Source organism: Mus pahari, chromosome 14 (assembly GCF_900095145.1).
Source record: "Mus pahari chromosome 14, PAHARI_EIJ_v1.1, whole genome shotgun sequence".
Classification (NCBI taxonomy): Eukaryota; Metazoa; Chordata; class Mammalia; order Rodentia; family Muridae; genus Mus; species Mus pahari.
In genome coordinates this window covers 66212750-66226795 of record NC_034603.1, presented here as the reverse complement: position 1 = coordinate 66226795, position 14046 = coordinate 66212750, and the positions used below count along the sequence as shown (strand labels likewise).

Sequence of the window (14046 nt, the reverse complement as noted above, 5' to 3'; positions counted from 1 at the left end):
TCCGGCTGGGGCTCCAGCTCCGCGCGCCCGGCCGGCTCGCGGCTGCTCCCTGCAGGCCGCCTCGCAGCCGCCGGTCCCCGCCCCTCGCCCCCCGCCGCTCCCCGGAGCCTGGCCGGCCGCCCCGCAGCCCTTCTACCGCCTTGGCCCCTACCAGGCTCGGATTCGCCCACCTCATCCCCCGCTCCCCCACCCCCACGGCTCCGTCCAGGAGCGACGGTCGGTGACACGTTTTGAGAAAGATGTCATTTTCAAATAAAATAGCTTTCTTTCGCGAGGAGAATTGGGGGAAGTGGGGTTCTGGTTTGCACCCTGGGGTAGGGGGAGAAGGACCGAGGGGATCTCAGCACCTTATAAATCCAGGAGGAAATCCAGACACCAAACGCTAAGGGTAGTTTGTTTCAGAGTTCGGTTCCCTTCTTTGCGAGCAACTCTCTGTGTGACCTTGAACAAATTACAGCTTCCAGGGTGAGAGCACAAAATCCAAAGGTTGGACAGGTTACTTCTGAAACCCTCCTAACTTCAACCATCCTATTTCTAGCCGTTTTGGAGGCTCGTTCCACTTTGTGCCTCCTCTCTCGTTTCTGACATTAATGCTGAATCCACTGCCTACTCTTGCAAACGTCTCTGTTCTCCAAGGAAGCTCTTTCTAGTCACTGCCCACCAGCCCTTCCCCAACAATATACTCCTATGCTAAGCTTGGGGAATGGGGGCGGACAAGACTCGCTGCAGCTCCTTATCTCCCAGCTTCTCTGAGGTGTTATTTCCTCTCCTGTGTGTACCATCAAAATCCAAATGGTTCAAGGGCCAACCTAAGGAACAGAGTGGCTGCAAATTGGTGAACTCATTTTCTCAAAGGAGAGGTCTCCATGCCAGTTCCGGACCCTTGCGCGCGCACGCGCACGCACGTGCGCCAACCCCCCCTCCCACAACACACACACACACACACACACACACACACACACACACACACACACACACACACACACACACACACACACACACACACACACACACACACACACACACACACACACACACACACACACCTGCATTCGTGGACATAAAACCCTGCCAGTGACGCCAGAGCCCCTTTCATCTCGGGATCTACTACCGCCAGGCAGAGGTCTAATTACCCTAGCACCCCCCTCTGGCCCCGCCGGTTCCCCCGCTGTCATTAGCCCAGTTTTACCAGCGGGGGCCATAGCCTTCCCACGGCTCCCAGGGCGGAGCCCTGCCTCCACAGCCTGCTCTTGGGGAGGAGCCAGTGTGTGTGTCTGGGGAGCTGCTCTTCTAACCGTTCAGTTCATACTGGATAGAATCGTTTGCTGAGTGGGTTGCTGACCAACAGTCTATCCAAGTTGGGCTGCCCTTGCTCATCTTAGTTCCAGCCACCTACACCCTGAACCAATGGGCTCACTTCTCTTACAAGGGGTTTTAGGGTTTGCAAGGGATGAGGAGATGGGAGAATGCCTCTCCTGGGGCTCCCGATACAATAGGGAAGGGAGAGAAAGCTGAATGAAGGAGGAACGAAGTGGAAGCCTACGGTTACTGGGGATGGCAAGGGGGACTGAGGGACACACACAATGGTTGAAAGAAGCCTGCACTGTACAGCGGCAGCTGCGGTGGGGAATTGAGGCGGCAGTGTGCAGAGTCAGCAAACAGTAAATGAACCTGCTTGGTCCCGGCTCCCAGAGGACATGCAACAGCTGTAGTGTAGTGCAGAAGGCTGCAGTGTGCTCCCAGTGCACTGAGGCACCAGGGTGGCTGGCTGCCAATCGAAGCCACCTCTACAATAATCAAACTTGGTTGAAACCCTGGGGAGCAAGGCTCAGGGTCCAGGATCACATGGAAGTAGGCTCTTGGGATTGGGGTACCAGAGGAGCTAAGGGATAATCCCAGGGAATGGGAAATACAATTATATTCTGCCTCAGTGAGGCAGGACACGGAGGCTGGGGTTCAGCAGTAATCTGGCCCAGGACAAGGACTGAGAAAACCCAGCGCACCAAGGTGGTCCTTGTCTCTGGTACCCTCGTCTCTCTTCACGGTCTGGAGGGTTGTTTTTGTTTTTCATTTTACTGGTTGCTCTGTTTGTTTGCTGTCTGTCTGTTTTAAAAATAGGGTTTTAGGCCGGGTGTGGTGGCGCACGCCTTTAATCCCAGCACTCAGGAGGCAGAGACAGGCAGATTTCTGAGTTCGAGGCCAGCCTGGTCTACAGAGTGAGTTCCAGGACAGTCAGGGCTATACAGAGAAACCCTGTCTCGAAAAGCCAAAAATAAATAAATAAATAAAAAACAGGGTTTTGCTTCTGACTTACTATGGATCCCTAACGGTCAGTCTAGAACTAGTAATTCTCCTGCCTCTGCCTCCCGAGTACTGAGTTCTGGCATTAAAGTCATGCTCCACCAGACTTAGCCCATTCAGTTATCCTCCACATCTGTGTTAATGTAAGGCTTTAAAGAGGAAGGGCTCTTCCTTAAATTCCAGGAGAGGTCTTGCGAATGAAGCACTTACAAGGCCCCCTTCAACCAGCCCCTGCCAGGGACAGAGTGGGGCACACTGAACGTTTAAAAGACAAAGGTATACCATCTCAACCTTTCCCGCATTCCCAATATGGGCTGATAACAGACCCGGACAAGGGCAAAGGGAAGGGCATGTTGCCTGCAGAGCTGCCATCTCACCAGATGCTAGGATCCAGTCCAGGTCTGGGTGTATAGCCCCTGACCTGGTGTTGTGTCATTCCTCTTACCACCTGCTCCTCCTGTCCACCTGTTTCCTGAAGCTTCTAGCTCTTCTCAAATTCAGTTTATCTCCTTTGCCATGTACTCCCCCCACACCCTTTTACACACACACACACACACACACACACACACACACACACACCACACACACCACACACACCACACACACCACACACACCACACACACCGCCCATCAGTATGTTCCCTCCTATCCCCTTATCTCTGATTCAAGGTGATCCTTCACCTTCTGGAAAAGCCTGAAGTCCGGCTTGATCGAGATCATTACAGACCCTCCAAGGGGCTCTCTCTGCCAGCCCCCTCCCCTCCAGCTTGGATTTTGGTTGCCAAGGAGGCAGCAGGAACAGCCTGTTCTCTAGGCTCCAGTGGGAGCAGACATGCCCAAGCCCCTCCCTCTTTCCTCTCTCTCCCTTCCTCCAAAGGCTGTTGCTAGGAAGCACCCCAAGATTCTTGAGAGTTCCACCCCCCCCCTTGTGAACCAGGAGATATCTTTTCTGCAGAGCTTCCTTCAAAAGCTTGGCAGCCCAAACCCACTCAGCATCCTTCACCTCTTCTGGGAAGCTTGGTAGCTCCTTAGCGATTTGATGAACGAGGGAGCAGGCCCGCCTGCCAGCCAGCCCTGCAGCTAGCTAGCCCAGGCCTCAGGAATCTCATGCGGAGCTTGCTGGATGACATCAGGAAGGAACGAGGTCTCCAGATCTTGGGGCTGCAGACCAAGCCCATCTATTGGAAATGAAAAGAAAGACAGGAGGAACTCAAGTGCCACCAGCCAAGAGAACCTAAACCCGAACATTTCTTTCTCCCCCTTAATGCTCTCTCGATTAAGAAGCATTGGAAGTGACTGGAGAGATGGTTCATGGTTAGAAGCAGCGTTATTGCTGAGGACCTGGGTTTGGTTTCCAGACCCTCTTTGGTGGTTTAGAACTATCCATAACTCCAGGGGGAATCTACACATGATCTTAGCCAAAAGGGTAAGAAGCAATCCGTGGGGAATCTAACACCATCTTCTGAACCTCCATAGGTCCCAGATACACATGTGGTATACAAACAAACATACATACATACGTACATGCATACATACATGCAGATAAGATGTTCATAACACATAAAAAATAATCTTAAACAAATAAAACAGGTAACAGAAGTGGGTCAGTGAGATGGATCAGTGCTTAAAAAGGGGCTTGCTGCTAAACCTAAGGACTTGAGTTCAATCCCTGAGACTCCCGTGGTAGAAGGAGAGAACTCATTCCTGCAAGTTGTCCTCTAATTTCTCTACGTATGTGTATGAACTTGGATCCACATACATGCCATTGAAAAGGACAAAAGGAGACAGACATGTAATGCCAGCACACACGAGGCAGAGGCAGACAGGTCTCAGAGGTCAAGGCCAACCAGGTTTACATAGCAAATTCTAGGTCGACCAGAGATACACAGAGAGATCCTGTCTTAAAATAAATAATGAAAGAATGGCTCCATAGGCAGAGAGTTCAAAAAAAAAAAAAAATGGGAATGAAGAAAAAGAAAACGAGAAAGGGACAATATGGAGAGACTGGGGGTGGGTAAATGCCTGGAAGACACAAGAATCTAGGAAATGAGTGTTTACCCTGATGAGAGTAAAGAAACCACTAATGTCCCCTTATTAGTCACCTTTGCTCTATCAGGTGAAGAGGAAGTCAGGGGAAGGACCAGGCCTAGTGAGCCTTGGTATTGGCAACTAAAGGAAGATATGGAAAAATAAACTAAGCCAGACAATGGTGACACATGCCTTTAATCCTAGCATTTGGGTGGCAGATGCAGGCAGATTTCTGAGTTTGAGGCCAGCCTGGTCTACAGAGTGAGTTCCAGGATAGCCAGGGCTACACAGAGAAACCCTGTCTAAAAAAAAAAAAAAAATTATTTAGGGGCCTGAAGAGATGGCTCAGCGGTTAAGAGCACTGACTCTTCTTCCAGAGGCCCTGAGTTCAATTCCCAGTACCCACATGGTAGCTCACAACCGTCTGTAATGCCCTCTTCGGGTGTGTCTAAAGACAGCAACAATGTACCCACATACATGAAAGAAATAAATAAATCTTTGAAAAAAAAAAGAATTATTTATTTTTTCTATATAAATACACCATAACTGCCAAAAGAGAGCATCAGATCCCATTACGGATGGTTGTGAGCTACCATGTGGTTGCTGGGAATTGAACTTAGGACCTCTGAAAGAGCAACTAAAGCTCTTAACTGCTGAGCCATCTCTCTAGGCCCAAGATGGGGGTCTTCTTCTGTGGCCATTCCTGGCTGTCCTGGAAGCTATACTTGCTGTATACCTCAGGCTGGCCTTGAATTCAACTATCTGCTTGCTTCTGCCCCCTGAGTGTTGACTTCATTTTTTTTTTTTTTTTTTTCGAGACAGGGTTTCTCTGTATAGCTCTGGTTGTCCTGGAACTCACTTTGTAGACCAGGCTGGCCTCGAACTCAGAAATCTACCTGCCTGGGCTGGTGATATGGCTCAGTGGGTAAGAGGACCCGACTGCTCTTCCAAAGGTGCAGAATTCAAATCCCAGCAACCACATGGTGGCTCACAACCATTCTTAACAAGATCTGACTCCCTCTTCTGGAGTGTTTGAAAGACAGCTACAGTGTACTTACATATAATAAAGCTACCACGCCCGGCTTTGACTTCATTTTTTAAAAATTACTTTATTTCTATGGGTGTTTCTACCAGCATTCATGTCTGTGTACCACATTCATGCCTGTTGCCTGCCGAGGCCAGATGAAAATATCAACTCCCCTGGGAGAGGAGATGGATATGGTTGCTAGCACCATGTGGGTGCTGAACTCAAACTCAGGTCCCAGGGCTGAGCAGGGTTGTAGGTGACTGTCCTCTGAGTCAAGGAACTGCCATCTTGGGGAGTTCAGGTATCCTCCATTGCAAAAGGACCATCCCGGGGGGGGGGGTTATTGACTGTTTATAGCCCCCGATGGAGAGGTGAGGAGGGTTACAAGAAGACCCTTACCTGAGTTTCCAGGTGTTCTCTACCATCTGTAGTGAGCAACCCTGCCTTGATTATAAGTCATCTCCAGGAGGGACTGAAGGAAGCATGTGGGACTGGTGTGTGTGTGTGTGTGTGTGTGTGTGTGTGTGTGTCCCCATCTATTTGGGTAAGAGGGTAGTCCCCAGCCCTACTGGATGAAGGCTTCCAGGGATAGCTTGTTGGGGAAAAAGCACCACACCTTTTTGTAAGTGAACCCTCCCCTGTGCTTTGTAAAGCAGCCCAGGACACTCATTGTTCCCCTAGAGTGAACCGTGGTAGGACTATGCCTCAGTTTGTCATTGAGACCTTAGGAGAAGAGATAAACGTTGCTTTCATCTCCTCCTCGTGGGAAGGAATTTTAGCAACAAGCAGTCGGCGCTCTTAACAACTGAGCCATCTCCCCAGCCCCTCATTTGACTTTTAAAAAAATATTTCATGTGTGCCAGGCATTGGATCCTCCAAATGTTTCCACCTTCTGGTTTCATCTTCCCACCATCCCTTCATCCTTCCTTTGCCAACAGGAGAGAGAGAGAGAGAGAAGAGACTGGAACAGAAGCCAGTATTTACCGTCAGAGTGTGAGGCTTGCTGCCTGGCAGCTCTCCCCACCTCCAGTGAGAAGGGAGAATGGCACAGTCTCCATGGAGGTCAAGAGCAGAAGGCATGGGGAGGTCTGAGGAGAGGCGCTAAGGCAGCAAACTGTTAGCTTTGTAAGCGTGAGGCGCTCAGTTGCATCCCTAGGAACCCACAAGCTCTGTCTCAGCTAGGTATCATGGTGCACACCTTAAAGCCCCACACTCAGGAGCAGAGGATATCTGAGGGTTCGAGGCCAGCCTGGTCTACCTAAGAGACAAAGCACGACAAACAAATAAGCAGTAACATAACTGGGTGTGGTGACAAGCCCTTGTAATCTCAGTGCTGGGAGAGAGAAATGGGTAGATCCCTGGGCTTAGCTACACTCACCTATAGGGTGAATTCCAAGCCAGTGAGAGACCCTAGCTGAAATAAGTAAATAAATAAATAGACAGAACCTGAGGAATGACATGCCCACACCTCTCCTCTGTGCACACACACAAGGTGGTTTTAGGAGGGAAAGGCAGGACAAAGAGCATGGCAAGCTGGCCTGGCCTCCCTAAGGCTGGGGCTCTGGGGTTATAGCATCTCCCTTCCTTTCTTCAATTAGGAGTATGGAGAAGGGAGGCACCCTTCAGGCATGAGAAAACTTCAAGACTGGGTTGGGACCCCATCCTTCTCTCTGGGTATGTACAACAGTAGACCTGGGATCACAGTTCAGAAAGCAAAGACCAGAGGACAAGAAGGTGGAGTCCAGTCCAGGTCAAGGGTCTTAGTAAATTCCAATCCAGCCTGGGACACATGGCCAGGCCTAGGGGCTGGAGATGCGGCATGGTGGGTAAGAGCCTTAATTGCTCTTTCAGAGGACCCAGGTTCAGTGTCTAGTACCCATGTGATAGTTTATAACCACCTCTAACTCCAGTTCCATGGGCTCTGGCTCCCCCTTCTGGCTCCCATGGGCTCTGCACACATACCGTACACAGACATACAAGCAAGACACATACACATAAAATAAAAACAAATAAATCCTTTTCCAAAAAAAAAAAAAAACAAAGAACCCCTAGAAAATTTTGTCTTCCATTTCTGAGTTAGCAGGAAGATAGAGACAGTGTTGGGACCCAAGGCTGTCCTGAAGGTGTCATCACCTATAGGTTTGTGTCATCTCTTTCCTCAAGTAGAAACCAGGGTGGGGTTTTTGTTTATTAGGGTTTTTTGTTGTTGATGATGATTGGTTTTGTTTTTCTTCTCCCTAAGTTCTCTTGGTGTGGCCCTGGCTGTCCTGGAACTCGCTCTGTAGACCAGGCTGGCCTCCAACTCAGAAATCCACCTCCCTCTGTCTCTTGAGTGCTGGGATTAAAAGAATCTTCTAATTATTTCACTCGTATGGATGTTTTGCTGCGTGTGTCTCTATGCATCACTTGCACGCAGGCCTCTCGGAGCCCAGAAGAGGATGTTGGATCGCCTGAAACTGGAGTTACTGACAGTTGTAGGCTGCCAGATGGGTCCTGGGAATTGAACCTGGGTTCTTTGGAAGAGCAGTCAATGCCCATAACCACTGAGCCATCTAGTCTCACCGGCCTTTGAAAGCAGGGATTCCAACCTGGGGACTACTTGGCAGTTATGTGTGTGACTGTGTAGAAAGGCTTTCTTTCCTCACACCAGGAGCTCGTGGACGAGAAGTCAGGGAAGCCTCCAGAGGAAAATGTTCCACACAGGGGAGAGAAAGACTCGGTTTCCTTCTGGAAAAAAAAAAAAAAAAAGGAATCTGAAATTCTTTGGGCCTTGTATGCTTCTAAGTGATTTTAATGTTTCTGGATTTTTGGGTCTAAGCTCTTGTTACTTTTTACCCTTTGTTGTTGTTGTTAGGAACATTCATTCCACCTTGAATACCCTATTCCTTTTTTTTAAAATTTATTAATTAATTTATTTTATTGTAAGTACAGTGTAGCTATCTTCAGACACTTTTTCTTCTCTCTCTGGCCCAAAGATTTATTTATTTATTTATTTATTTATTTATTTATTTATTTATTTATTTATTGTAAAACCACTGTAGCTGTCTTCAGATACCCCAGAAGAGGGCATCAGATCTCATAACAGATGGTTGTGAGCCACCATGTGCTTGCTGGGATTTGAACTCAGGACCTTCGGAAGAGTAGTCAGTGTTCTTAACCGAGTAGTCAGTGTTCTTAACCGCTGAGCCTTCTCTCTAGCCTGACCCAGTTCCTTTTTAAAGTTTTTTTTTTTTTAATAATATGTGGTTTGCCTGCGTGTATATGCGTGTGTGTGTGTGTGTGTGTGTGCGCGCGTTGCGTTTTGAAGTTAGAAGAGGGATCTTATTCCTTGGAAGTGGAGTTATGAGTCACTGTATTGGTGTTGGGGACTGAATCTCCTCTCTCTCTCTCTCTCTCTCTCTCTTTTTTTTTTTTTTTTCGAGACAGGGTTTCTCTGTATAGCCTTGGCTGTCCTGGAACTCACTTTGTAGACCAGGCTGGCCTCGAACTCAAAAATCCGCCTGCCTCTGCCTCCCAAGTGCTAGGATTAAAGGCGTGGCCACCACGCCCGGCTCTCAACAGCCCTCTTAACTACAAGCTCTCTCTTCAGCTCCCCAAACCTGTTTCTTGCAGCCTCTTACTCCAAGGGCAGGATACTTTATTTCTCCAACGGCTCCAGATGTTTCCACTTTACTTAGCCTGCTGGCTTCTCTGTGCTCCTCTTCTATAGCTACTCCTCTTCTCCAGCTACTCCCTTTCTTTGGCTACTCCTCTTCTTCAGCTAGACCATGCAATATGTGAAGATGTTGCTTAGTATGGTGATGCAAGCCTATAATTCTAGCACCAAGGAAGCTGAAGCAAGAATTTGGGTAGTTTTTGTTTGTTTGCTTGTTTTGGTTTGGTTTTTTTGTTTTTTTGAGACAGGGTTTCTGTGTAGCCCTGGCTGTCGTGGAACTCACTCTGTAGACCAGGCTGGCCTGGAACTCAGAAATCTGCCTGCCTCTGCCCGGGGAGGCAAGAGTTTGAAGCTAACCTGCTACACTGCAAGTTTCAGAGTAGCTTGAGCTATACAATGTTTCAAAAACAATTTTAAGGGATAGGAGCCCTGAGGTGGTGCATGCCTTTAATCCCAGCATTTGGGAGGCAGAGGCAGGTGAATTTCTGAGTTCAAAGCCATCCTGATCTACAGAGTGAGTTCCAGGACAGCCAGAACTATACAGAGAAACCCTGTCTTGAAAAGGGAGGGGGGGATAGGAAGATGGCTCAGTCAGTAAAGTGCTTGCTTGCAAGAACCTGAGTTTGGATCCTTAGTACCCATATGCAGCTGCTCACATCTACAGTGCTGGGGGAGCGGTAGTGGTGGAATCAGGTGGATCCTCAGAACCCACTGGCCAGCTATCTAGCCAAATCAGTGTGGTGAGCTCCAAGTTCAGAGGCAGACTCTGTCTCAAAAAATTGGGCAGAGAACAATTAAGGATGCCACGAGTCAATCTCTGGCTTGCACGTGTGCATATGCACATACACGCATACTCATACACGCACATACACCACACATAAATAATAAAACAAATTAATAAACGGTAAAGATACTGGGGCTCAGAACTAGGAAGTGGGAGCCCAGCTTCTGAGGGATAGCTAGAGACAGTGGAGTAAGTAGAGTCGGGGGCGGGGGGCGGGCTTGAGAGGAGCTGGAGGCATGTTGCATACACCCCAAAGGGAACATAGCATCTTTTCTCTCATTCTTGGGAGCATTATCATAGAGTCTTTCTTGTGTGGTAGGTAAATCAGAGAGCTTAAAAGGGTTCCCAGGAGGGAGGAGGAGGAGGAGGAGGGTTAGAAAGACTAGCAACTCTGATATTTGCAGACCAGAGAAGCAAGAAGGTCAAAGTAGAGAAGTCCATGATGGTCCTTGCCCAGAGGCTGAGGGAGTCCTTGTACATACACTTGAGTCCTTGAGGACCCTGCCAAGCCTGAAGACTGGGTGGCTGGTGAGGAGTCAGGGACCAGGGAAGGCAGATGGCTCAATACCAAAAGCTGCTGCCTCTCAGCATTAGGAAGAATGGAGGCGGGGCACCCTCCCTCTCAGAAATCTGCCAGGATTTGCGCCAGAGGGAAGGATTTGAGCTCTGAGTCTAACCATCCCCAGGCCTAAATATCTCCACCCCCCCCATATGGGCTGGACCAACACTCACTAATTCAATAAGGAGCACTCACAGAATTGACAGCCTGTCTCCAAGAGGGGCCATTTGAGCTCTGAGGGGTAGGGAAAGAGCAGCTGTATCCAGAAACAATTTAGGATGGTAGTGGTGGTGGTAGGGTATTGGGCTGTGTAACAGGAAAGGAGCAGGGGCTCACCACAGGCAAATGTGACAGTATGGAGCGCAGGTCTGTTCGGAGGGGGAGCCTGAATCAGGGCTCTGAGAACCCCTTCCTTCCTGCTTTGGGAGATTTGGCTCCCCATTCTTGGCAGCTATTTTGTATGAATACTATTCTCCAATGGTATCCCCTGGGAAGGCACAAAAGAGCAGAATAAAAACGTGTGTGTGTGTGTGTGTGTGTGTGTGTGTGTGTGTGTGTGTGTGTGTGTAGAGATGGAGGAAGACCTTAGGCAGTATCCATCTTAGAAGAATGTGATTTGGCCTCACTCCAGCCACATTTGCCCTGTTCATAGCGTGCTCCAGGTACCCAGGATCTTGTTAGTCTCCTGCATGTCTACAAGGCCAGTTTTAGAGCCCGTGTGGACTGCTTTCTCAATATTTATACTGATTCTCAGTCAAAAGGTAGCTTGGGGAGGGGACTGTCGCTCCGTGGTAGAGTGCTTTCATAGCTGTACAAAAAGGAGTGTGGGACAGAAGAGAGGTGTTGGGGAATATAGACGGGATTTGAAGAAACAGGCTGATTTATCTTCTCGGGATATGAGATTGGGAGCCAAGAAAAAGAGGGGTGATAAAACTCTGCCTCCAAATGTGTTTCTGCACAGGATGGTCTTAGCCACAATATCGTAACATTTGTTTCCCTAAACAATTTTTGAGACACACAATAATTTTAACCAATATTTCCTCTGTTGTTGTTTTGGTTTTGTGTTTTGTGTTTTTGGGGCAGGGTTTCTCTGTGTAGTCCTCCTGGCTGTCCTGGAACTCACTCTGTAGACCAGGCTGGCCTTGAACTTAGAGACCCGACTGCCTCTGCCTCCTGAGTGCAGTGACTAGGGTGTGGTTCCATGTCTGGCTTCTGTTTTCTCCTGGATCCAAACAGTATTCAGGATCAGTGAATTCTGGGAGAATTGTCAGATTTGGGGATAAAATAATGGTCTATGTGCTGCTACCCCCACTTCAGTGTCTCTTTTGGAATAGAAATGTGAAAATGAGATCTCTAGTGGATACAGGGGCTTTCGAGAACAAAAGTCAAAACCCAAATAGAAGCCAGGTTAGAAGCCAAAACAGAAGCTAGGTTAGAATCCACTGTTATGCCTCATTTCTGGGGAATAGCCATAGTATCAGAATGATTGAAGGTAGGGGTAGATGGCGACATCACTGGGAGACAGAGAGTTGGTTTCTCCCTACACCCTGAGTCTCTGGGTACCAACGTACCTCAGCTCTTCGGATAATCTCAGATAAAAACCACCGGAACCAATTAGATTAATCCTTTTGCTTGTTTGGCGGCTTAGAGAAATCTTTAGACAAAGAACTACAATTCCCAGAAGGTATTGTGGCAGGACTTGCCCTCTTGCTACGTTTCTATTGGTTGATGTGTGTTGCCGCCGGCCAATAGTAAATGATTTCCTTAGTAGGTGTCAAGATGGCGCTGCCTACGATGTACAACCGGTTTGTATGGTAGGCTTGAATTTGGGGAGATGGTGGATGAAAGAAAAGAAGGAATTACAACTTCAGGGCCGAGGAAGGTAGAGGGAATGGGGAGAGGGTAGATCTGGGTTTGTGGTGGTAGTGGTGAGGGACGTAGCTAGAGCGAAGGGCATAATTAGGCAACCCGAGCGGGCTTAACCCTCTCCTGCTCGCTTCGGGGCTTTGTTGACACTTTCGGTCCCAATTCGAGAAACGGTGGTTCAGAAACTGAGAAGGTGACAGAGCCGCTACCTTGACGCCTCCTACTCTGTCTAGTTTTTCCAGTTTTGCTTAAGTCTTCCCGAATTTCCGTTCTATTTACGTCTCCCTTGTTCTTTCCCTCAGAACTCCAGTTCTCGTCTGGCCCCGTTTTTAAACTCCCACCTTGTCACTCTTCTCGCCCCCTCGGAGTGACATCATGAAGGTGGTGAACCTGAAGCAGGCCATTTTGCAAGCCTGGAAAGAGCGATGGAGTGACTACCAATGGGCAATCAACATGAAAAAATTCTTCCCCAAAGGAGCCACCTGGGACATTTTCAACCTAGCAGGTCTCAAGTAAAATGGGGAAAGAAGGATGGGACGGGTAACCTCAGAACAGCTGTAACCACTCAGCCTTACTTTAATCTCCCTTGCAGAAGCGCTCCTGGAGCAGGCCATGATTGGACCTTCCCCCAATCCTCTTCTCCTGTCTTACCTGAAGTACGCCATTAGTTCCCAGGTAAACATTCCCGACTCTTGGCTTTTGGAGATGAAACGCCTGGAGAACTGACAGTTGTCCGTTTAGGCTTAATTTAATACAAAAATAACGCTTCATTTGTTGTAGTGAATGAATATTACATTTATTTACTCTCCCCATATACATTTACAAGTAAAATTTTAAAAAATTACATGTATGTCGCAGAATGCTTGTGGAGGTAAGATACTTTTGTGGAGTTGGTTCTGTTCTTCCCACCTTTCTGGGGATTTGAACTCACATCAGCAGGCTTGCACGCCAAGCACCTTTACCTGCTGAGCCTCTTCGCCAGATCCTTGTTTCTGTTTTTGACACAGTGTTTTCTGTAGCCCAGACTGGACTTGAATTCCTGATTTTTCTGCTACCGCCTCCCACAATTGATTTGGGAGTGGGTGGGTGCTCATCAAACCTAGGACCTGCAGATGCTAGGCAAGTGTTCTACCTTTGAGCTATAATCCCTATTTGGGTATTTGCAAATGTTAATGTTTGTGACACAATGGTAAGTCCTGGGGATTTGACCCTAGTACACACAAGGGAAGTTGAAGGCAATGCAGACTATCACTAATCGTTGATCGATGGGTTTATGGTATAATTAGGACAGAGTATAGAAATGAAGAGAGTATATGGAAGAGATGCCTGGTCCTGCCTGAGCAATCACAGAAGGCTTTCTAGAGGAAGTGATGTTTAAACCAAGGTCTCTGTGTTGAGTAGAAGTTAGTCACACAAATGAATGAGAATGAAGAGCAGAGAGGAAATTATAATTCTACACAGGCTGGGCTGGACAAATCACAAGTTATCCACTACTGAAAGTAAGGGCTGCAGATACAGTTCATTGGTAAATGTTTGCTTAGCAGGGACAAGGCCCTGGATTCGATCCTGTCACCACACCACAAAAGAGCTGAAGGATATTTGACATTGGTGCAACAGAGCTGAACACTACCCAGCACTTTTGTTTACGTGTTTCTGTTTATTATATCACATACGTGATATCATAGGGATCGAGACAGAAATTTAAGGTACGCTTACCCAGGGATAGGGATGGAGCTCTGTTAGTAGTGTGCTTGCCTAGCATGGGCAAGGTACTGGTTTTTCGAGACAGGGTTTTTCTCTGTGTAGCCTTGGCTGTCCTGGAACTC

The 14046-nt window shown here is 48.1% G+C and overlaps 1 protein-coding gene across 6 annotated transcripts in view; it reads left to right on the top strand.

Moving 5' to 3' along the window:
* The first annotated feature begins 12105 nt into the window (after window positions 1–12105).
* The window catches only part of Med24 (mediator complex subunit 24), a 23925-nt gene continuing 21984 nt past the window's right edge, over window positions 12106–14046 (top strand). For 2 of the 6 annotated variants that reach the window (XM_029546348.1, XM_029546345.1), the window contains exons 1-3: window positions 12106–12159; window positions 12523–12725; window positions 12813–12895. In XM_029546348.1, coding sequence (XP_029402208.1) covers window positions 12596–12725; window positions 12813–12895 — 213 coding nt within the window. In that variant the 5' untranslated portion in view covers window positions 12106–12159; window positions 12523–12595. Of the gene's footprint in view, window positions 12237–12313; window positions 12414–12522; window positions 12726–12812; window positions 12896–14046 lie in introns of those variants that run through there. The other 4 variants (XM_021212984.1, XM_029546344.1, XM_029546346.1 and 1 more) reach the window with 4 other exon arrangements.